Source organism: Anoplophora glabripennis, unplaced genomic scaffold (genome assembly GCF_000390285.2).
Source record: "Anoplophora glabripennis isolate ALB-LARVAE unplaced genomic scaffold, Agla_2.0 scaffold504, whole genome shotgun sequence".
In the NCBI taxonomy this organism is placed as follows: domain Eukaryota; kingdom Metazoa; phylum Arthropoda; class Insecta; order Coleoptera; family Cerambycidae; genus Anoplophora; species Anoplophora glabripennis.
In genome coordinates, this window is record NW_019416583.1 from 191681 (window position 1) to 216484 (window position 24804).

General features: G+C 32.8%; 4 protein-coding genes across 8 annotated transcripts in view; 1 reads left to right on the forward strand and 3 right to left on the reverse strand.

The window, feature by feature from the left end:
* Positions 1 to 2530: 2530 nt before the first annotated feature.
* Positions 2531 to 5488, forward strand: LOC108911821 (rhythmically expressed gene 5 protein). The gene is made up of 3 exons (XM_018716856.1): positions 2531 to 2735; positions 3364 to 3535; positions 4615 to 5488. The coding sequence occupies exons 1-3, from the start codon at positions 2628 to 2630 to the stop codon at positions 5109 to 5111; spliced, it is 777 nt and encodes a 258-aa protein (XP_018572372.1). The 5' UTR covers positions 2531 to 2627; the 3' UTR covers positions 5112 to 5488.
* Positions 5489 to 10466: 4978 nt separating this feature from the next.
* LOC108911822 (mesencephalic astrocyte-derived neurotrophic factor homolog) lies at positions 10467 to 11491 on the reverse strand. Of its 2 annotated transcripts, none has more exons than XM_018716858.1 (4): positions 11400 to 11491; positions 11151 to 11246; positions 10970 to 11094; positions 10467 to 10913 (listed from the first exon to the last, which is right to left on the reverse strand). In XM_018716858.1, exons 2-4 carry the CDS (start codon positions 11227 to 11229, stop codon positions 10611 to 10613), a joined length of 507 nt encoding a protein of 168 aa, XP_018572374.1. In that variant the 5' UTR covers positions 11230 to 11246; positions 11400 to 11491; the 3' UTR covers positions 10467 to 10610. The 2 variants fall into 2 exon arrangements, with proteins under 2 accessions (XP_018572374.1, XP_018572373.1); XM_018716857.1 differs by having other exon boundaries at positions 11374 to 11489.
* Positions 11492 to 11792: 301 nt separating this feature from the next.
* On the reverse strand, positions 11793 to 13331 carry LOC108911823 (zinc finger protein 664-like). The gene is made up of 4 exons (XM_018716859.1): positions 13061 to 13331; positions 12491 to 13001; positions 12197 to 12437; positions 11793 to 12138 (listed from the first exon to the last, which is right to left on the reverse strand). Exons 1-4 carry the CDS (start codon positions 13199 to 13201, stop codon positions 11865 to 11867), a joined length of 1167 nt encoding a protein of 388 aa, XP_018572375.1. The 5' UTR covers positions 13202 to 13331; the 3' UTR covers positions 11793 to 11864.
* A 385-nt stretch (positions 13332 to 13716) lies between these two features.
* The window catches only part of LOC108911833 (protein I'm not dead yet), a 49937-nt gene continuing 38849 nt past the window's right edge, over positions 13717 to 24804 (reverse strand). For all 4 annotated transcript variants that reach the window (XM_018716871.1, XM_018716873.1, XM_018716874.1 and 1 more), the window contains 2 exons: positions 14484 to 14864; positions 13717 to 14425 (listed from right to left, as the gene is read on the reverse strand). In XM_018716871.1, the coding sequence (XP_018572387.1) occupies positions 14177 to 14425; positions 14484 to 14864 (630 nt within the window). In that variant the 3' untranslated portion in view covers positions 13717 to 14176. The remainder of the gene's footprint in view (positions 14426 to 14483; positions 14865 to 24804) is intronic.

Below are 24804 nucleotides of genomic sequence, written 5' to 3' on the forward strand. Positions count from 1 at the left end.
AATCTAGGTAAACAAAAAATGTCTAATCACACAGATAGGATTTCTGGCGATATTATTTGACAATGATTTGATAAGATTTTGATGAAAACATTTTTTTGAAATTTATTTGAATCTACTTCATAGAGTAAAAAATAAGAGAGCTAACAACAGAATACATGTTTTTGACAATGTTGTTTCAAAATGTCATTTTTCTATAAGTTTAATTTTTGTATACAGTGTGTTCCACCAAGAATCGCCACTATCGATATCTCGGAAATTACTGATTCGATAAATCTAATAATTTGGCAACCTAGCAGAGGCAGTAGGGCCAACACAACTAAAATATTTAGAACCTTATGGCACTTCCGGTTATACGGTTATAATTTTCTATTTTTTAGACAGTTTTTCTCGTATCAGATCTGTTATCAAATTGGCCATGATCAGAAACACTAAAAACAATTAAAATATCTTGACATTTGTCAAGTTAGTTGTCAAATTATTGTTGTGTCTGTAATAGTTTTTCCAAAAATTTAAATAAAAATGCCTAGGGATCGTTTAAATTATTCTAGTATGGATTATTTTAATTTGTTTGTCATTTATGGACAATGTGACAAAGTAATTTCAAGAACATGTAGAGAATTTGCTGTTCGATATCCAGAAAAACGAAGACTTTTCCGAGCTATCGATAGCGGCGATTCCTGGTGGGACACCCTGTATAACTTTGTTATATTAATATTAATTAATTTTATATCTGTTGACACAATTCTAAGTAAAATGTGAAAACAAAAAGACCTCGTTGTAGCAGCTGTTTTTACGTGTTCATCTTTGTCAAGGGTGATGAGAGAAACAACAAAAATACAAAATACTTCTTTGGTACTTATGTATTTTTGTATATATTATTTAACTTCATTTGATACGATTTAAAAAAAATGGTTTGAATTTGCTTAATATCCTTAAAACAGAGTCAAAAAAAATATTTAAAAATAAAGTCAAAACACTGTTCTGTTTATTTTTTCCTTAAAGTTTGTAGACTTTCCCGCTAGTCACCCTACATAGACAACTATATAACAATAATAACAGATATTTTTTTAATCTGAATTCAGTAAAAAGCCGATAAAAAAATAAAATTCAGTAAATATACTTGTTTTATAAACTTTTCTCATCAAGAGAAAGTAGAAAAATATGAGTTTCATAAATATCTTTAGACACAACACATTTTATTGCTGCTTTCTATGGCACAATATATTCCTATACAGGGTAAGCAACGATCATACGCCGGGTTGTGTACTCAAATTACTAAAATAACCGTGATATGATGCCGCGATAAAAATAACCATGCCTTAACGTTTCAACCGCAACGGAAAAAAGAGCATGATATTTACATTTAGTAATACCCGAAAAAAAATTGACAATCGAATCATTACCACTAACGAACTCTCAATCGATTGATCTATCATTACTGATTCATCCTATTAAAAATTAATTTGCACAATGAGAATGGATGTTTATCGTCGAATGATTATGTGTTTCAAAAAAGATAGTGACTAACTTATTTGGACAGCCAAACTTGATGGTTGTAAGTGGCCCAGAAAAAAAGCGTTGAGTAATTTGTTTAAATAATCATACTGTGTGGCTTTCAGTGGAAATATATTACTCACATCATAATTCTCGTCTGCATGTCAAGTTATAGATGTTTTATTCAATTTCTTGCAAGGAGTGCTCCAAGGGCCTGTTTTCGGCCCTGTTCTAGTCAACGATTACAATTTAAGTGCAAAATCCGGTCGAGTTCGGAAATATTTAATCGACATCTGCTTTATTTTGTTCAATTCCCTTAAAATTAACATAACTATAGAGATCGTTGTTTTACCTTATGAATTTTTTATGAAGAAAGGTGACCTTCAGCGAATTTTTCACGGTTCGTACCCGGTATCATTAAACTAATTATTGACTTAATTGTGTGTGGGAAAAACTAAGCATCATGTAACCATAAACAAAGCCTTATTAATCGTGCTTTAATAGCTTTAATGAACATTTTTCAGAAACACGGAAACATTTCATTAAATATAGCACTATAAAATTTGTTATTTTGTTAGTTTCTGTACAGTAACAATTATTTACTGATACTTTAGAGAATAAACAGCTCTAGAGCTGTTTACTTTGTTTTGCATTTTCCTTTTTTGTTAAATGAACACCACACAATTGAAGAAACCTATTTTCCTACCTACCTACCTACCTACCTACCTACCTACCTACCTACCAAAATACACTTTACAAATAATGAGCACCATACCGAAGCGACACCAAACTACCCTCTGCTCGGTCCAATTGAAAAACCCACCGAATCATCGAGGAATGTCGCCGGCATATCACCATTTGTAGAAAATTATACACAACACACAAAAAACTGAAATACTACATTTGTCCCGATGATTTATACTGATAATAACAAATGAAGATCTAAAACTAATTCGGGATGTCCAATCCGGTAAGTGACGTCAACCGTTTCTATAAAACAAACGACCCGGCACCGAGCCAAACAGATGAGAATCGCCTCTCAACGTGTGAACACGGTGTACTAGATAGACTTTCTCTTTACCGAGTACGAAGAGTGTGTTTGTTTTTTTTTTTCGAAACAGTTGAATTTGAAAATGCACGCCAACATGATTGGTTCTTTCGTTTTGTGTTTCTGTGTGCTCTTTGGACAATTGAACGCATCCGCGATACCTATGTGGGAATTCCTCAGCAAGCAGGAAAAAGTAAGTATTTTTTTTACAAGTTTTTTTTTTAATTGATTTTTGAAGAGACTATTTTAGTAATTTAAGATGATATACAATAAAATTGGTATATTTATGGCTACAAATTTATTTATTTTTCTATAATATAAGGACAACAATTTTATTTTGAAAAAAATTCTTGGAAAATCGTTTCTCTTCTTGACTTTGACTTCGTATTTTTAGCAATCAGGTCTAGTATTCACAGTTTGATAAAGGAGGTCAAGTAAATAAATTCTGCTCTCGCCAGCCACCAAAACAAACAAAATCTCTCTTTTCCATCACTGTTTTCAATCGGTAAACAATAAATATACAATTTTCGAAAAAATTGCATACCCACAACCTGATTATCATACATTTATGCGCATATATGTAACATTTATGCGGCAGTTACATAATTTTATGTAAATAGTCCAATAATACAGTTATCTGTACTGTTATCCTCTATTATTAACTTTTCAAAATCAACTGGCTCTTACGTAACGTTCTACATTCGATACGGATTTTATTATGTATGGGAATCGGCTGTTCCTATTGAGAACAGAACCTTGATCTCTGAAGAATTCCCCTATCCTATACCATCGGTCTCTAACGATTATCCTCTTGTTTTCAGATGTCTTTCCTCTACTCGTTATTCGCCAACCAGGTGGAATCTTTCTGTGAATCCTCCACTCTGAAGAACTGTAACAAAGAACTCCTGAAATACGGCCTTAGCACGCTGAAGAGCATGTCCGAAGACGTTCTGGACGCCACTGACCCTTACCAGCGGGACGCCAACACGATAAGTAAGTGTTATAGAATTCAATTGTTTCGCAACTCGGTCACGTAGCGTTTCCTGGGAAAAAATGAAGATCGGGACCGAGTTGTCCTTCGGCGACGACTGCGTTTCTGTGAATCGTACATTTTAAAGGATATAAGCACGGATGACTCAGATGGAATGCTAAAATGTGGATGCTATTTTTAGAAACTTATTTTCGAACTGGTATATTTAAATGCGGTCTAAATTTTTTAGTCATGTTAAATATCAACAAGGATTTGGTCGGCTTTTGTTTGGATTGACAAAATTCGTGAAATTTCCGATGCGATTTTGGAAGAATCGAATTTGAATAGGCCCTTAAATTTGATTTTTGAAACAATTTTAAAATTATTAATTATATTCATATATATTTTTTAGATATAATTTCGTAATTGGCGTAGAAATTTTAAAATTTCTAAGGAATTACAAGGGGCAAATTTCTACGCCACTGAATTTTCTTGACTTTTAATGATTATATTTTATTTGTAACAAAAAATTCTTATAGATAAATTTTTTTGTGAAACGAACAGTTTTAGAATTATTTTCGATTTAATTTTACTGTGCGACAAGTTTATTTTACGACTAAAGTAGTAGTAAGTAGTTACATATTTTCTTAGATAAACATTAACTTTGGAAATATACAATACTTTGTGTTCATTAGCTCCAAATACCAATTTTAATTTTAATGTTGCCACACCATTGTCAGTTAAGACAAGGTTTTTTTATAATAGTTGAGGGTTGGTGTAGCGCTATCATGTATATGTATCTGGTCCTCGCGACAATCTGCCGTGGACCTTTCCTGGAACCGGGGTGCACTCTAGACGTATTACTTAAATGGGTCACTTGCTGACATGTGTACCCACATACTCACCATCTAGTGTTCTAAAGTCACTTTAAACTCTGATGATTTTGATTAGAGGGTTTATCCTTGCATCTAGACACTTGTATATAATATAAGAATCATCGAGTTTAAAGTGACAGATTACATATAAACAAGAATACATGTTTCTGTGATTTATTTGCTCAACAATCTCAACATTCCTCTACAACTATTTTTTTTTGTTGCAGTTTGGACCTCCCTGATGAAGGGCCACCCCCTGGCCAACTCCGTGCCAAAGGTGAGCTCCTCCAGCAGCACGGCTAAGCCCAACAGCTACGACGACGACGAATCCTTCGGGGACGACCCCTACGCCGATTTCGGTTCGGAAAGCGCGGCTTCCGCGAAAATCGACAACGTTTACCGCCTGCCGCCACCAGAGGGGTTCGTCCAGAAGGTGGAAATCGGTAAATCCCAGTACGTCACCTTCCCCCACAACGTTGCTACTTTTCTGCAAGCCGTGAATGGACCCGTGGAAGACAAGGGGGCTTATGAAAAGTTCCAGGAGCACTACACCACTGATTCGCCCCCTGTGACAGGTGAGAGCATTCCCGATATACCCCTGACGGGGCCGGTGGAGTTCAAGGTGTACCCTGATGGTACCCCTGTAGACAAGGAGTTGCCCCTGCATATTGATGAGGATCTGAGGCAATATAAGTTGTCCAAAGTACCCATCCCTAATTTGTAGACTCACCTGAGGCAAGCAGTTCAAATTCTCTTTTCGGAAACTGGCGTTTCCAGCAGTTTGTACTGATCCATTTCTTTGCTATGAGGAAAATTGTTTTTTTTTTACAAAAAATTTGTGATATTTTTGCCTGTTTGTAAATATTTATTTAATAGTTTGTGTGCTTTGTTGAGTGCTGACTGTGTGTATGCGTTTAATTTATTGATTATTGTGACTTTTTGTTGTTTAAGTTGTTTTGTATATATTATTAGAGTATCACAGGTTTTGTGATGAATCGAGTTTGCGTCCAGGTTTGTTCTGGGCTTAGTACAATATAAAAAGTTTGTATGTGATCTTTATAATTCTCAATATTTGATAATAAAATGATGCTTTTATAAAAACATACTTTTATAAGTCTAGTTCCATTGTCAGCCGAGTCCATTTCTCTTTAATTTAAGAAAACGAAAAAATTAATTTTGGTAAAGTTGCATTCATTTTAATTATGTAATTAGATAGATAATGCCATATTTCAAATTTCGCACCGTAAATCGCATATTTTCTATCAGGTTTGTGATTGGTCGTACTTTTCTATGTAGTGCCATACAGGGTGTAAGAAGTTTGACTGCCTGTACTTAAAGTGGCGCAAGATTAACAATTTTCAAAATGCAGCGAGTATTAATATTGGGGAGTTTCATCACAACGTGACAACAGCGCTTAACCTAATGCTAAACAGCGGGTGCATACCACGTGTGCACACGACAGACTTGTCCTACGGAACAAATGTAAATAACTACTATTGTGAAACATTTAGTAAATTTCAAGACAATTGTTTCCAGTTTTTAAATAAATAAAATAAAATGTATGGATTTTGTAATACGAAGATAGTGTTGTGCTTAAATTTTAGCTAGAATTTTATTAATTATGAATCTATTAAAACAGGAACTTAACTTTTAATCAAATTACGTATCTGGAAAATATGTAATTAAAGTATACCCAAAGATTCACGTCGTCCAAATAATCATACGTAGGTATTAAAAATAATTTAGGTACTTACCAAAAAGTAAAATTCAGTAATTTTTAAACGCACAACAAACTACAACATATGCTCAAAATGTCCATTACCCTTTTCGATGCACGCACGACACCACCGAATCCAATTTTCGCACACTTGCTGGAAAACACCTCAAGAAAAGGAAATAGTGGTACGCAAAAACACGCAGACACGGTCCAATTCCAGATACAAACGGAATTGCGTAATGCTGGACAGCTTAGTACCTCGTGTTATCCGCCGCGCCGTTGTCACATTGCTCGATATGAATTTTATCGATTTTAAATTTATTACAACGCTAATTATTTTTTAGAGTTAAGCATAAAGAAATTTAAAAAAGTGATAAACATTGTATTTTATGGTATTCTATGCACACAGTTACGCCAATATTTCTTAATTAATCGAACTTTTTTACATCAAGTTGCAGATTTTGATATTTTTTTTCTCGGAAATTTAGGACCCGTAAAGTTTTTTTTGTTTATTTTAATTAATTCTATCGTCTGTTAGAATTAAGGCAGTCTTCTAACACCCTGTATATTACTGCTGCTTAGTGTTGTTGTGCTTGCACTTGCATAGTCAGAATCCTCTTTACTATCGATGATAAGTACCTATAGAAAAATATGACAGTACAATGAAGTGAATTAGAATAGTAATTAATTCCTATTAAATTATTTAATTATATATTTAATTGATAATTAAAAATTTGGGGGTACGATAAAAATATCAACAAGCCTACATTTTATTTTTGTAAGTAAAAAATAAATTTTTATCTATGAAATAAAATAAGTCTAGAGATGTTCGGCCTGTTTGTCATTTTACTCTAGTTTTTAATTTTAAAGTTGTGTTTTAGATATATAGGAAAGATATGGTTTAAATTAAATGGCTTAAAAATGAAAATGCAGAAACCAAAAAATTACAAAATTTGCGACATCTTGTATATTGAAAATAAAGTCCATAAAAATATTAGGTTTTTATGAAAAAGATACATAGAGGGAATACACTAGATTACTTGCTGACAGCATTGTCGGCATATTTTGAATATCCCCAAATTTATTCCGCTATAGCAAATCAAGCTTTTTTCGTGAAAAAATATTTGAAACAAATTTAAGAAGGCACTTGATAAAGAGTTTATAATCCATTTGTATTTGTTTTTGAATATTTAGCCTGTTGTGCATCATTTTCATATAAGAAACTGGATTACTTCATAACCAAAAACAAAAAATAACTTGGATAAATTAAAAAAGTAAAGTAGTAGAAGTAGTGGAAAAGTAGGAGAACGTTTGTAATAAACAAAAACTAAAATAGGAAGTAGGCTAGAGAAATAATCGATCTATATGCTATATGCTTTGAATTTTTAAGTATTATTTAGTTGTCCCTGCATTGCCTCTTTGTTGTTTAAAATAGTTAATTGTACTTGTACTGACGGGTTATATTTAAAACATGACACGCATCGTTGCCAAAACGGAACTAGAGGGATTTATAGTCCACTACACTAATTTATTTTTAATTAACGAGCACTTATCACGTCTCTCGAGTCTCATTAGTGGCATGGCATCTAGTTGTCTAACAAACTTGTTTGTGAGTGGAATGTTTTTATTTTTTAATTTACTTAACGTATCTTTAATTATAACCTGCAAATTAAACTATTTATTTTTAATTTGCAGAAATATAAACCCGTTTGCTAATAATAGGAGTTCGTAAAAATTTAATGTTCAAATAAATTTATATTTTAAAATAAAATCACTATAAAGCCCTAATTATAGGCAGATAGATATACACAGCTTTATATACATGGTTGCATATGTATTTACAAAAACATTTCATAATACATAATTTTTGTAGTGGTCATTAAAAATCGATAATTTACCAGGAACGTGATTGGTTATTTTTAATCATTTGTCGGATATATTCAAATTTCAAGTTATGTTCCTTTGAATTGGTATTTTTTCTAAACTGTTTTTATACTTTGTAATATAATAACTGCCTTCTCATTTTGGTTAGTATTCTGCATATTGAATTCCAACTTATTGAAATATGGGACAAAATTGTTATTTAATTGTTCTATGGTCATTTTCGCGAATGTGACCGATGACTTATGACTTACTACAAGGTGCATGTAACTCAAATGGTTAGGCACAATCTAATTGCGAATATGTCACAAATTAATAAAAATGTTCTCATACAATCACGTGTACTGTGTGCTTGAATACTTATATTTCTCGATATTTGTCCGGCTACCTAGCAAATATGCGAATGTGATTTCTCGACTACGAGAAGTTTTCGAATTAATTTAAATCAACTACTAATTTAGCCTATAGATCAGTACTGTCTACACATATATGATATGGATTTTTCATCCGTGGTGTTAGTCCGTAGGATATTAAATCTGTGTGTTAGTCCCCCGAGTTTTTAACCGATGTGTCTCTATATTTTGTGCCGATGTGTTTATATTCCAAATAATTTTTAAAAAGATAGCATACGGCGCCATCTATACACAAAGAGCTCAATTAACTTTCTACTGGACAACGGTAGCTGTTTCAGTTGGCTAAAGAATTTTCTCGTCGTTCAGTGCAGTTTCTAAGCGATAGATGGCAGAGGATGAAACTTAGGAACCATTTAATGTAGTTTGATTGGTCAACCAACACAAGTGTTCCACTTCCACTCCACCACGTTCCACTTCACTGATTGAAATCCTAGATAAATGATACTATAGATAGGAAACTTGAACAGATTTCGTGGTCATTAACAGCGCTAACTGTTGACACTTTCTCCAACTTCTATTGCTTTCCTTTTCTAGGAATTATCGGTAATACAGTGAGTTAAATTACCTGTAGCCGGTTAAAGATGCAAGCGCCATCTAGTTGTACGCTCTACAACTATATACCTACCTACTCAATATTTGTTTTAGGTATTCACCGCCGCTAAATTTAAAATTACATAACAAATCTCACCTTACACAGATCACTCAGAAATTGATTTTGTAAAATAATTTTCACGTAGATATTTTTTTTGTCACCATGAGAAAATAAGTACATTTGATAAAAAGCATTAAAATCACTCAAGCATTAAAGACACTTTTAAATGCTCTAATAGTCTTCCTACTTAAAATAAGATATAATTTTGATACTGTAACTTTTTAAAATGTTTGTTGAAAAAATTTCAAATTTCAGTACATATTTTGAAAAAAGAAAGAGTGAAAATGATTATAGAGTTTCAGTGCTTTCTATATTGTATTAGCTTTCACGGTGAATAAAAAAATATTACAAGTAAATAATTTTATTAAACCAATCTTTGATTAATTCTTGTAATAGAGATTTATTATGCAACTTTAAATTTTCGTTGTGTTGATATCCATAAAAAAAACTACCTACCTCTGATCACATTTTTTTATTAAAAAAAAAACAAAAAACAAAACATTTTATTATTAATAAAAAAATGTGATTATATGATGATCAGACATTATTATGTTATATAAATAAATGTGAATGAAATATCTAATAAAACACACTAAAAACACAAATAAAACACACCAACACTCGCCAAACCTAACCAACAATAAACATGAACAAGAATGATATGAAATGATTCATAATTGCAATTGTCAAAATTTATTCTACAAAATCTTTGTGCAACATCTATAGACTCTTTCCCCTACTTGTATATCCATCTCAAGTCACGTGGTTCCCAGTTTCCCCATATTTTCAAGTATAAGTTCTCGGGCCCTGATTGAAATATGAATATGTTTCTAACAGCAGGAACATCGAACATGGTCCACTATTTTATCATTTGTCAAGAAAGTGATGCATCGGATCATGTAGTGAGAATGCATCTTTGTAAAACCTTTAAAAACAATTTAAATAACTCAGAAAAAGATGAGGCATAAGAATTAGTACATTCAATCAAAAATTTTCCCTAATATGCCAAATTTCAAGTTTCAGATGCCTTTTTGCCATTAAAAAATTCAATTTTTTTTTAACCGTAACATCCTGCATCTCGAAAACAAAACATTTCTAAACATTTATTTATAGGAATTTTTATTTGTGACGCATGTTCCATCTCTAAAGATCGGCCAAACAATTCACTTTGCATAATATAATAATATACGCAATACTTTACAAAAAAAAAGAATTGCATTTAAGTTTCGCATAAAACTTGAATGAAAACCACTTATTAATGTTTTCAATATATTTATTACAAATATAACAAATATATCATTAAATAAATACTCTAAATTATGTCTCTGTAATGAAAAAATTAATTAGAGATAATAATAAACGGAACCTTATGAAATCAATACATTTTCAAAAGAAATGCAATAAATAAATGAACAATTTTCACTAATCAGACAAACTTTGGGTGATGCTGCTTATCATCTGTTAAAGAATATCACACGATCACTGACCAATACGCTCCAAAGAGAAAAAAAACTAAAAAAAATCGTCCAGGTATCTCGATAACACTTTAACTACTGTCATTTAAAGTTCAGTGTGTCTCGGTTTTAGTTCTTCTATCCTTTGCAAGTATTCGCTCTTCTCAATGCACCCCTCGCATTCCTCACCCCAATCGTTGAGGATCTTCTTCAGATCCCTCACTTTGAGCTTCTTTAGATCCACAGTTTTAAGGTCAATCTCGACATCGTAGCGCAACTCGCAAATCTGGGCGTCTTTCTTCTTCAGCTTCTCGCAGATTTTATCAGACGGCATTGACCAAGACATGGGCTTGGACATTTCACCTAGGATACCTGTCGCGCTCTCTTCCAATCCGCCTAAATAGTAGCACTAAAATGTGTTGTTTGATTTTAATTGCATTAGTACATTTCGATTATGTTACTTACGAATCTATTTTCTTTGTTCTTTAATCCTTTACAATACCCCTTGAACTCCGTTTCAATTTTCTTGTAGTCCTTCTTGATGTCATCGGTTAGTGTAGCAGCGAATTTATCTAGCGTCTTTATACAAACTGAAAAAGGAACGTTTAAGCCCTTCGTACCTTCAACTTATTTAAATTAATCTCACCTTCACATTCTCCAGGCTTTAAACTACTCACAGCTGCCACGGTTGCAAGAAGTACCAAAAATATAGCCGGAAATTCCATTTTATAGTATACTAAAGCTGTGGGACAGAAAATACATTGAACAGTTTTCCGAAAGGTAGGTTATAATTTTAAAAGCACACTTTATGTATTAGCCAGGGAATTGTATCAATAAAGTTTAATTTAATTATACTATATGATGCTTACCTAATTCTATAACGATATAAACTGACTATTTTTTATCACCAACGGCGCCTCTACTATTTGTTTGCTTTCTTACACGTTGACAGAATAAAAAGTTTTAGGAAAACGTCCAGAACTGTCAGTTTACGTTGGCGCGTTTGTATTGGACCACGATTTGATGACACAGAGGAAAAAACGGCCAATGGTAAGCGACAACGTCAGATCTTGACCAATCGTGGGCAAACATAAGGCGGCAAATATTTAATTTCTCAAGAGAGTTGTAATATGTTTATCAGTTACATATTGTGCCATGAACTCGATATTAGATGCAAAAACAAGGACTTGAATGAATGTTATTCTATAATAGACATACATTTGTATTTTAGCAATGAACAAGGGTTATATGTGCGATAAATAAAACCAAGATTTTAGCTGTACCAGACAAGTTTGTATGTTTTATTATAGAATTAAAACACTTTTTACACAGTGTAATTATTTATTTTGTACTACATTTTTCACAATGCTCTTTTGTGAATTTTCATGTGTCGGTTGAGATGACTGGCCTGCGTAAACTTTTTGGGGCACAATTCGCAGGTGTGGGCTTTTTCGCCGGTGTGTGTGGCCAAATGCATTTTCAAATGCTGCGGCCTTACAAAACCTTTACCACAAATGATGCACTTATGCGATGTAATGTTGTTATGCCGTTTCATATGGACATTTAAGTGGGAACTAGTAAAAAACTTTTTGTCGCAGATTTTACAAGAAAAAGGTCTTTTATCATCGTGAAATCTAAAAGTGATATAGAAAAATAAGAATAATACAGCTTTATTTATAGAATCAAGTGTACCTCTTGTGAATTTTAAGATACCTGGCAGTTTTAAACGATTTCTGACAGGTTTCGCATGTGTAAGGCGTCTCACTAGAGTGTATTTGTTTATGGTATCGCAAACTGCTTGAATGATTGAATGATTTGCCGCAAATGTAACAAATGAAGGGGCATTCGCCATTGTGAACACGCATATGGGCCTTTAGTCCCCCATTTTGTTTGAACGACTTGGGACAAACCATGCAACGATGTGGTCTTTCTCCTAAAACCACATTTATGTAACTATAAATTACATAAAGATGCCGTTCACTTTACCTGTATGAGTTCTCTTGTGAACTGTTAGATGTTCAGCTTTTAAAAACTTTTTTCCACAAGCGTCACAGCCATACGGCCTCTCTCCAGTATGTTTCCGATAATGCTGGTTAAGATTGCTCTTTGTGCTTATAATTTTGCCACAAACATCACACTGATGAATTTTCTCTTTGTTAACATATACTTGTTCTTTGAATTCATCTAAATTCTGATCATCTTCGCTTCCTTCACTGTCTACATAATCTTGATTTTCCACAGTTTGAGACTTGATAAATTCCAATCTACTAACAGGTTTTGGATTTGGGTGTTCGATAGATTGAAAATTCACATTCAAAGATTGACTGGATACATTCTTATCTTCTAATATCGAGTTTTCATTTAATTTTTCAGTTTTAAGGATCTGTCTCAATAACAAATCATTTTGCACAACCTTTGTCTTAAATATGTAAAAGTTTATTATCGTGTTTAAACATTTCCGACACATTTGTTTAGGCAAACTATCATCTGAATTCACCTGTACACAAGAAAGTACATTAAAATATACACAATTTTTTTATACCACATCCAAAGTACCTGGATTGAAATACAAGAAGTAAACATATAGGAATAAGATAAAGCTGTAGGATTATGTATTGAGAAAATACTGTTTTTAGCATCTAATTTCAAGCAAGCTCTACAAATCGGGCTATTTAGATCTAGGGTTGTGGCTTCCATTATTTTTTTTATTTTCTTAATTCGATATGACTGTTAAAGAATCTATATAAGATTTGCAAAATTTTAACTATTATTCTAATCTAACCTTAATAAAAATAAATTCAATAGCATAGAAAACTCAATAGTTTTGTTTACAAAACAACCCTTCTGTCAAATTACATGTCATGGTAACGGAACATCATAAATTGATAGATAGGTATATTTATTTGCCACGATACAGAAATAACTACAGTTCTCATATGTCTGTCTTTCTCTAACCTTTAATATGATTGGTAGGAAATGTGTACTGGATTAAAATAAGCGAATCACGATGCACACTTAAATAAAAGACTGATTTGTTTCTACTCTTCACATTGCGTTACATATTTATTTAGTTCTAAAGTTCTAAAACAATAAATTTATGTTCCCAATGTATACGAGGAGTACTTAACTAATTTTGTACTTTTTTTTATGTTACGGGAGGTGATCAACTAGTGCTGATATTTTTAAATTAAATTAACGAATTAAAAATCATTTATATTTTTCATCATTTATTTAATTTACAATTATGACGCCTCACAAATATAAAATTGTTTATTCTATTTAAATATTAAATAGTCAACCTTACCTAGTTTATGACATGTTTAAAGCGTAAAAACTAATTTCATTTTAGTAAATTATTTGAACCATCATAATTCCATGTACAATAAATTATTATAATACTTATTATAATGCTAAAATCGAATGCGTGACGCATATTTATTATCAGAACTACTGAACTAACAATGTTTGGCAGGAAGACCTAGGATAAAATATGTCTTTATAGAAATATATATATATATGTATAATATATATTTAGATAAATAGCAGTGATGTCGTTTCCCGAAATGATTTTTATACTTATGAATACCTATTGACTATCGACTACTGAAAAGCATTAGTATTCGAGAACCGATACGAATTCAGGCCTAGACTCAATTTCACTAAAACGATTTCTCATTCAACCGCCCAGTCAGGGAAAGTATTAAAATCCCAAATAACCGCTCCGTAGAAGGGGAAAACTGCGAACAAAACGCCCATAGAGATGATACACATCCCAAGACCTACTTTGACCATCTCTGTCGATGGCATACTGCAAGGAGCTGCCGCTATAGCATTGGGAGGGGTGGACACCGGCAGACAGTAGGCGAATGAACAGCAAAGGGCGGCAGGCATCATCAGGTACATGGGATGAATCTTGGCAACCTGCAACATGTATAATACAGTAACTCTGTCCTAGAAACTAACAAGAAAAAAAGCTTACCAAAGACATTTCAGCTAGAACTGGCAGAACGACGTTAGCCACGGCTACGTTACTCGAGAACTGCGTCAAGATGGTGGCCATTAATCCAGAAATCATCATGACGTAGACCTTCGGCAAGGAGGCGAACCCTCGAAGATGCTCGGCAATCATGTGACTCATCCCACTGACTTTGGAGGCTTCCGCTAGAGCGAAACCACCGCCAAGAAGGAATATCAGTCCCCAAGGCATCTTCTGCTGGATGATCTTCCAGGTGACTAGGGGTTTAGAGGCTATTTTGGGCCGCTTGGATTCGTCCTTACTGAAGATGTAGATGAAATCCGGGTGAGCGGGTATGATGAAGAGGAGGAAGACGACTATGAGCGCTGCAGTAGCATCCTTCACCTGAAAAAGATAAAAATGCATTAAGAAGGCATCATTTACAAAGAAGTACGTTCGTTAAACCAAATTTTATCTGACCTAACCTGAAATATTGGTATTGTAAATGATCTAAATCAATACTAAATTTATTTATATTATAGAATTTGGCCTAGTATCAATTTAGTTGTTAAAGTCATCAAGGCCTCTGATTATTTTCTATTACCAATTACCAATTACAATAGGTGTTGTTAATATGAATTCGAAAGGGGGAAATTTAAAATATCAGAATGCAAAATCTCCTGTTAGATCTAAGATGCCTAAATAAATCATGTTTGACGTAAAAACCAGGAAACAATTCATGACACCACGCTGATACGAAGTAAAATAAAACAGTTTATTTTAATTGATGATTTTGTAATAGGTACACAGAATAGCAATTATTTCGCTGGGCATACAGTAGTGTCCACTTGTTTAAAATAAAATAAAATTAGCAAGAGTTCAGGAACAAAAGTGAAAATGAAACCTTAAAAACGTTAGACTACTGTTGCCTTTTGATAAGGCCTGAAATTTTGTATTTGCTGACAACTACCTCTTTCTTACTAACAATAATATAATCATCCTAACTTGTCTAAACCTTCATTAAATCTTAAATTTTATAGGCCAGGAAATATAGAGTTGGACGCGACTTTTTATTTCGGCAAGCTGAATTTATCACTATAGATGCTAAATATTATGTACAATAATATATTAGTTTCCACAGTCATAAAAATAGGGGAAAGATGGTTTGTAGGGTGGTTAATTGTATAATTTTTACGTAAATTCACGTTTTTCGTTTATAACTTTTTCCGTCAATTTCAACGAGAAAACAGTAAAGTACTTTTTTTTCGTCTTCAAAAGACCTACAAAACTAGCCCTCGAGCGTCAAAAAATATTGATTAGATCAAAAGTCATAAACAGTAGAAATTTATTTACGACGTGAATTAAACATTTATAAACTGCGTTATTATTACCAGAACGTTTTGGCATCGCATCCACTCATTCCATATCACTGTCTAATAACTCACACGATATCTGGAATCGGTAAGTTGAATAGTTTACAAGTTATGGCCTTATAAACAAATTAACTAATTATTAGTCCGGACGATCCCGAGGATCTTCCACAATCGCACTGATTTTTTTTCATGGCAGATTTCATAATAATACATTGAAATCTAACTTTTTTTTTAATTTCAAATTTGCAACCTGGAAATTTTTTTATTTTTTAACCTTAGTTGCAAAATGAAATATACGACGCACGCGCGTGGTATAGTTATATATTAATATATATTCGGAAAAGAGCTTTAAGTTAAAAAAAAAATCATCAAGATTCGTTGAAAAACAACGGAGTTACAGACTGTCAAATATATTATTTTCAAGCGAATTTCCATTTTTTAACGGTATGACTATGAATATTATCCTCATTTTCTTCGGACTCGCTGCCGTTTGCTACCCCCACCCTTCAAACGACCCTCTGACTTTTAACAATATTTCTTATGCACTTAACATACTTCCACAAATAAAATATTTTTATCTGGGAAAGTACTTTTTTTGCCGCTACCAACCTAATTTGTTTAACAATAGGCCGTCAATTTTGACAGTCTGTAACTCCGTTGTTTTTCAACAAATCTTGACGATTTTTTTTAACTTAAAGCTCTTTTCATAAGCTTTCTGAATATGTAATAATATATAACTATATCACGCGCGTGCGTCGTATTTTGTACTTAAGGCTAAAAAATAAAAAAAAAACCAGGTTGCAAATATTAAATAAAAAAAAAAAGATAAATTTCAATGTATTATTATGAAATCTACCATGAAAAAAATCAGTGCGATTATGGAAGATGCTCGGGATCGTATAGGCTAATAATTAATTAATTTGTTTATAAGGCCATAACTTGTAAACTATTCAACTTACCGATTCCAGATTTCGTGTGAGTTATTAGACAGTGATAAGGAATGAGAGGATGCGACGCCAAAACGTTCTGGTAATAATAACGCAGTTTATAAATGTTTAATTTAAAAATCATAAATAAACTCCTTCTGTTTATAACTTTTGATCTAATCAATATTTTTTTACGCTCGAGGACTAGTTTTGTAGGTCTTTTGAAGACGAAAAAAAAGTAGTTTATTGTTTTCTCGTGAAAATGAACGAAAAAAGTTATAAGCGAAAAACGTGAACTTACGTAAAAATTATACAATTAACCACCCTGCAAACAATCTTCCCCCCATTTTTATGACTGTGGAAACTAATATGTTATTGTACATAATATTTAGCATCTATAGTGATAAATTCAGCTTGCCGAAACAAAAAGTCGCGAAATGGTCATTTCCCAGCTCTTTTTCCTGGCCTATTTATTCTTCGCTGCGAGGACATAAACAATACGTCGGCGCCGTGATAAACTCACCGTACTGTTTCTATTTTTTACAGCACCTCGTGCTTAACTTTGAAAAAAGAATTCGGGCGATTGTGAAGGGGTGATATTAGAAATAGTAAACGAAACAACATATGATTTACTGCCAGAAAGGTTTAGGGCAAGATATGAACAGGAATACAACTACAAAAAAGTCATTTGGATACAGTACTAAAAAGTCTAGCGAAAATAGTAGACAAGAGACGAGTAGATCCTTTATGGAAGAATCGGGTGACGATTTTTTATGTATATTAAAATTGAGAATACCAGTCTCTAAATTAAGAAGATTTAAATTAAGAAGAGTAAAATGCAACAGTTGAACTACAGTCTAGTTCAACTGTTGCATTTTAATCTTGATTTTTTTTTAATTTCCTGTGAACATGGTCAGTTTATTTATTTCCATCTTATTGTTATGTACAAAATTATACTTGTACAAACATGTTTATTTCTCTTTATGTCATGTGATAAAAAAGTACCTACGAACCTGGAATGTACGATTTACTCTCGGACTAATACACTTTGGTTACAACATCTTATTTACATTTAAAAGAACAGGAACAAAATGTTTCAACCCCCTAAATTGCACCCTTGCCAATTATGTATATACGAGTATCATGAACCACGGTGACTAGATTAACTTCGAGCGCTCTGTATAAAACTAGCCAGACGATAGTCAGTTTCTGTTGTTGATACGTATAAACACTAGTTATCGTAAAAATATCTCTTAAATAAACAAATCGCGTCAAAACATGTAAACATCGTGTAACGATAAAAAAGTTTGAGAACCGCTGACTCACAAGTTCATTAAAACTTAACTGACAAGTGATGAATGCCCGTTGTACTCTGTTCCACGAACAAGAAAGGCCACGAGACATCACAAATAGTAAACAAGAAACAGATACGCTATTTACAACTGGACGATCGTCTTTTTGCTGATAGATATTTCCATTGTGGAGCAGGTTGAACGATCTGAATCTAACCTGGTCCGAAGATAACGTCAATGTGGGTCAATAATAATAAAAAAAAATGTGGCGAGAACAGGTTCCAAGTTCGTTGATTGAGCCGTTCGTTCCTTAGCAACAGACAATGATCTTCGGTTTTTATGTGGCAGTTTCGCTTGAATAGTATCCGCTATCGATCAAAAGCCAATTTGAGATATTTTTTGTTTGCATGTCAATTTTCCTGTGAACCTAAGTCACAGGTATGCTCAAAATTTATTCCAGATGGAGCAATTAACAATTTTTTATATTTTTTTCGACAATGACTAAAGAGGTTGTATTCATGTAAACACAGATTTACACTGGGGACTGAAGAATTATTATCTTTTTTTTTTCACTTTTTCAAAGTAGTGACTACCTAAAAATCTGTTAAAATCATTCATATCCAACGTTGCCAATGTAATTTCAATCAATTTTCCTACTTTAAGGAAATATCCACTTTTACCTTCCTTTTACACTTAAAGTTCGCATATTCCCCCCTCTTTACATCTCTTACATGTCATAATATTTTATTTTTATTTATTCCATAAGTCACTGTTCAATATAATACTAATAAATTATTTTGCACCAAGGGCGTCGCCAGCCAATGGGCTAGGGCAGGGCAAGATGAGAGAGAAGATGGGAGAAATATAAATTATAGGTAGAAATAGGTACAGTGAATTAATTTTTTTTAGAAATATTTTTAATAAAACAAGAAAAACATAAGAAAAAATATAAATAACTAAAAAAATTAAGAAATTTAACGAAAATTATAAAATATATAAAATTAGTGCGTTACATATATAGCTTTATAGTTCAATCAATAGGTAGAAGAGCTTACAAAAAAACCATCTGAGAAACCAAATTCTAAGAAAGATAATGTTTTCCTGTGGCGCATAAACGGCGAAGTTAACCTAAAAAATTCATAAAAGTAAAAAAACCGTTTTTTGCTAATAAAAAAACTCCAATGGAAAAAAGTTAAATAAGAAAGTTGNTATATATATTATATTCTATTTCTAACTGTTATTATTATTCTAAGAATCTTTAATTTATATATTTTTGTTCATTGTTGTTACCGAGTAAAACTGGTGGTTTTCAACGCCTCTATTGGCGACAACTCGAAATAATGGACTTGAATGGCGACTCTCTTTGAATCTATACGCTCTCTTGTGTTCGTTATTATTCCGCTATCAAAAACCTCTGGTGTTTTCCATTACAAAACCGGCCGGTATCAGCCTGCGATATAAGTGCGTGGGTGTGAAAATTCCTGCAATAAGACGCCTAGTTTTAAGGTAAGAAAACCACCGATTTTTGTTTATGTTTCATATTCTCAGTTATTTTTTGTGCCGACAATTAGAATCATATGCCAATGAACCAGTAATAATAAAAAAAATACAGTCCAATTTGAAACACAGGTGGTACAAAAAAAAAATTCTAAGAAAGATAATGTTTTTCTATGGCGCATAAACGGCGAAGTTAACCTAAAAAATTCATAAAAGTTAAAAAGACGGTTTTTCGCTAATAAAAAAAAATTGAACTCCAATGGAAAAAAGTTAAATAAGAAAGTTGTAGCTATTAAAAAAACCTATCGATTCGTATTTTTAAATAATCAATATCAATTGCTATATAACATTTCGAGATATATCAAAAAAACCGTCAAAAATCGACGTTTATTGTTTTTGCTGTACCTCTTGCATTAAGATTTTGAAACTTGTTACTTGCTGTAAATGTAGCCCTCGGCAAGCAAACAAAGTGCCTTTTTTTAAATTAAAAAAAAATATTACAAATTTTTCAAATTATATCGATTTTTCGAAATAAAGGTCATCTCGAAAATAGGCTTTTCTTGCTCGACGAATAGTCGTAGAGAAACGGGCTCATTTTTTTGCTTAAGAGTTGTACTTTCACGGTAAAAAAGAGTAATAACGATTTTATTCATTTCAAGTGTCCAAAAATGATTTTAAAAAAAGTAAAAATTTTTTGGTTGCGTTTTTCTTCAATACCTTTTTCGATTTTTATTTCTCGTAGCGCACTGCAGGAGTGCTTATAGTAACTCGCGAGAACAGATTGAGTCTAGGATCCAGCCGAAAAGAAGAGGATGAAGATATACGGGGTGTTTATTAAGTACTTGTACAAACTTTAAAGGGTGAATATATGACTAATTTTAAGATACGAAGTTGCGTACAACTTGTTTTTGATGTTATAAGTGATACTTCATTATGCCCAGAACGCCAGGGGCGGACTATGCCCAATGGTTAACAACTCAGAATTTTTGCATAGATGACGATCGCAATCTATCAATCAAAAATCAATTCCTTAAAGAATTTGCTAGCTATAATATCCTCTTGGTTCAACTAGGTAAAATTAACAGTTTAGTAAATATTTTTGATTTTATGTCATAGTGCACATCACCATTTTTTGTTTTTAATTTTTAATTGGAAATAATGACTATATTAGAACCGTACATATTTTTAAAATAAGAGCCTAGAAAATCTTACTGTCTGCTAATGTAAATTTCACTAACAAAATTTGACAAACAGACTCTAAACAACAAAAAAATGAAAACCAAAACAAGTTAAAGTATGTTAAAGATTCAGACGTTTCTCAAAAACGTATAGACCTATTATTAAATTATTACCCACTATTAATGTATGGGCAGTGGGTAATAATTTAATAGGTCCATATGTTAACATAGTAATTATGTCAAATTTAAAAGTTAAAAACAAAAAATGGTGGAGGCGCCGATCTCTGTGCACTGTGACATAAAATCACAAATATTTCCTAAACTGTTAATTTTACCGAGTTGAACCAAGAGGGTATTATCGTTAGCAAATTCTTCAGGGAACTTATTTTTGTTGCAGGCAGATTGCGATCATCATCTGTGCAAACATTCTGGGTTGTTAACCATTGGGCATAATCCATCTCTGGCGTTCTGGGCATAATGAAGTTTCACTTACATCAACTTTTTAATTTTCACCTTTGAGGGCCCGTAACTTGTTAACGAAGGCCCGTATGAAAAAAAATTATATGAAGAACTGATATTATTTTGCCCTCATCTATTTGTACTCAACTTTTTTGTATCAAGTACCAGGACACCCTGTATACAGTATGTCCCGGATTGAGTTTACGAAAAAAGGCATTCTTGATAAAAGTGTTTGCTTGTTTAGAAAATAGGAGTCGCCATGACGAACTTCAATTTTGTTGTTCAGGGTGGGTCAAAAACACAAAAATGTTATTTTGCTTAAGAGTAAACATACTTTATTTTGCGAGATACGAAAAAAGACATTCCTGATAAAAGTTTTTGTTTGTTTAGAGAATACGAATTACCATGATGAACTTCAATTTTGTTGTACAGGGTGGGTCAAAAACACAAACGTGTTATTTTGCTTAAGAGTAAACAAACTCTATTTTGCAAGATACGAAAAAAAGACGTTCTTGATAAAAGTTTTTGTTTGTTTAGAAAATACGAATCACCATGATGAACTTCAATTTTGTTGTACAGGGTGCGTCAAAAACACAAAAGTGTTATTTTGCTTAAGAGTAATCATACCTTATTTTGCAAGATACGAAAAAAGGCATTCTTGAAAAAGGTTATTTCTTGAAAAATGAATAAGAGTCGATATCTGTCCATGGCATTATAGGCTCATACTTTTATAATAACACATGCAACAGAATATCATACTTAGAAATGCTTGATGCATTTTTAGCGATGGACTCGAACATTTACCATTAAATTTTTGCCAAAAAATGTATTTTCAACAGGATAGTTGTCCAGCACATTGTGTTCGTGAGATAAATGAATGGCTTAACCATAGATATGGTCCAAGATGGATTGGTAGAAATGGTCCAATTTTGTGGCCTACAAGGAGCCCTGACTAAACCATGGCCAATGTGTTTCTATGGGGTCGTTTAAAACAAATTGTTTATGCTACTCCAATACCAAATAATATTGAAATGCAAAACGGCAGAATTATTCACGCCGTCTGTTCAATATCCCAGGAAGAAATCAGAAATTTCTTCAGATATTTAAGAAAGCAATAAGAATAATGTAGGTATTCAATATGGGGATGGGAAGTTTGATGTCTTCATCATATTGCTTTGTTTACTTCTTTATAGCTAAATTGTTGTTGTAATTATTTTCGTATTATGTATTTGAAAATTACACTTGAATAAGACTTATTTTATGTTTGTACTTTGTTCCCTGTATAAAAAATAAAATTTTTGATAACGTGACTCCTATCCATTTTTCAAGAAAAAACTTTTATCAAGAATGTCTTTTTTTCGTATCTTGCAAAATAAGGCATGTTTACTCTTAAGCAAAATAACATTTTTGTGTTTTTGACCCACCCTGAACAACAAAATTGAAATTTGTCATGGCGACTCCTATTTTCTAAACAAGCAAACACTTTTATCAAGAGTACCTTTTTTTCGTATCTTTCACTTTTTGATCCATTTGTCTTCTTGTAAACACAGTCCGCGGACATACTGTATATCCAGAAATTTTGAATATAATACAGTGTTTTCACTAATGGCACTGTACTTTGTATCACACACTTAAAAAATAATGTCAAGTGAAACCAGAGCTAGAGACATCCAGAAATCGAATTTTAAATGACGCAAAAATACATGTCGCAAAATGTGTTTTCCCTTCGTAAACAAAGGGTTTCCCAAAATTCACGCAAGAAGTAATTTTGATAGAAAACACAGGATTTTAATTAAAACTTTTTATCGATACATAAAGTATATAGTACTTATGTGGGCTGCGCTGGCACAAACACTCTTTTGTCGAAATTTTCCATGACCATTTTACGTAAATGCGGCTTAATTTCGTTGATACAGCTCTCAATTTCCTCTTTCAAGGCGTGATTGGTCTTGGGCATGTTGGCATAAACCTTAGACTTTGAAAAACCCTAAAGAAAAATCGCATGATCTGGTCGGCCAATTCTAATCACCAAAACGGGAAATTACACTACCAGGAAATGACTCAAGCACTAATTGAATTGTTTCTCGGACTGTATGGCATGTGGCATCGTCTTGTTGAAACAACATGTCGTATACATCCACATCTTGCAATTTAGGCCGAAAAAATTGGCTTATCATGTCACGACAGCGATCAACATTAACTATTATTGCCTGACCAGCCGCATTTCCGAAGAAGAATAGTTCGATGATACCTCTAGCCCAAAATCCGCACCAGACTGTAACATGTTGTGGATACATTTGTTTCTCAACAATCACCCGTGGACTTTCTGAACCCCAAACGCGACAATTTTGTCGATTAATGAAGTCGTCAAGATGAAAATTATCCTCATCGCTGAAGATGATTTTGTTCGAAAAATCAGCATCCACTTGTTATTGTTCCAGAATCCATTTAACGAATTCTCTTCGCTCTGCATGGTCAGTCCGCTTCAATTCTTGAGTCAATTGAACTTTGTAAGCGTGAAGATGCAAATCTTTCGTGAGAATATTATGTAGAGAGCTTTTCTAAATGTAAATTCTTGGCCACGGTGCCGAATTGATGTTCCTGAACTCTCAGCCACACTCTCTCGAACTGTTTCGATGTTTTGTGTTAAACGACTTACTTGTTAAAGGACGACCAAAGTGTTTAAGATGACTAATTGTTCCAGTCTCCCCGACTTTTTCAATTAATCTCTTCGCAGCTGATGAAGTGAAATCACTATTCCGACCATATTTTCAACGAAAATTACGAACTGTAGCTGCCAAACCTTCATTATTTAGAAAATATTACTCAACAATGAAAACGCGTTGTTCTTTCGTGAGCCCTCCATCTTTAATAACCCTGAACTGTCAGCTGTCACTCTGGTAACACTTTACCGCATAAATGGCGCAAAATTGAAATCTTGCGTGAATTTTGAGACACCCGATATAAATCGTCAGTCCCTCGATAATATATTTAAAAACGAAAGATACGATAGCTGGCAATTAAGAACTGTAATCAATCCGTTAATTAACTATTCCGCAGTAAACGGCCCGTACAAATTTAATTATTGTTTTGCCAATGGTACTCTGCAATTTAAATTATGCAATTCAAGGCACATTCGATCGCGATATGTGCCTGAAGTAATTAAGTTGCAAATTATTGCCAGTGAGAGTGCTAATCAGCCAAGTAGGAATTAATAAATTGCATAATGGTAATTAAGAGTGATATATGCATCAGTTAAATTTTTATTGCGCTATTACGCTATTACGTACGCCTTAAAATGTAATTACAATTTGCTCTTATATTTATTATCTCATATTTAAAGCAAACTAATTAATTTAGATACGCTATAATCGAAAGTTACTGCAATATATCGAGTCATATCTTTTTATATCATAAATTAATTCCTTCAATACAGAAACAGTAGGCTGTTTCTGTATTGAGTCTAGGGACTCTTGAAATTGCTGTTGCTGACCATTTTTTTTAACAATTTCTTCGAATTTTTCACTTTTATTATCTCCAAGAAAATGTTTAGGCACTTCTTTAAAACTCAAACTTATCTTTTTCTTTAGCATTCATTGATTCAGGTTGCATGGTTGTGT

Coding starts and splice junctions, on each gene's coding strand:
- LOC108911821 (XM_018716856.1), top strand. CDS start 2,628: ATGCACGCCAACATGATTGGTTCTTTCGTTTTGTGTTTCTGTGTGCTC. Junction 2,736..3,363: donor TCCTCAGCAAGCAGGAAAAA/GTAAGTATTTTT, acceptor TCTTGTTTTCAG/ATGTCTTTCCTCTACTCGTT. Junction 3,536..4,614: donor GCGGGACGCCAACACGATAA/GTAAGTGTTATA, acceptor TTTTTGTTGCAG/TTTGGACCTCCCTGATGAAG.
- LOC108911822 (XM_018716858.1), bottom strand. CDS start 11,229: ATGGAATTTCCGGCTATATTTTTGGTACTTCTTGCAACCGTGGCAGCT. Junction 11,095..11,150: donor AAAGCCTGGAGAATGTGAAG/GTGAGATTAATT, acceptor TTCCTTTTTCAG/TTTGTATAAAGACGCTAGAT. Junction 10,914..10,969: donor AGAACAAAGAAAATAGATTC/GTAAGTAACATA, acceptor AACACATTTTAG/TGCTACTATTTAGGCGGATT.
- LOC108911823 (XM_018716859.1), bottom strand. CDS start 13,201: ATGGAAGCCACAACCCTAGATCTAAATAGCCCGATTTGTAGAGCTTGC. Junction 13,002..13,060: donor CTTCTTGTATTTCAATCCAG/GTACTTTGGATG, acceptor TCTTGTGTACAG/GTGAATTCAGATGATAGTTT. Junction 12,139..12,196: donor TATCTTAAAATTCACAAGAG/GTACACTTGATT, acceptor TATCACTTTTAG/ATTTCACGATGATAAAAGAC.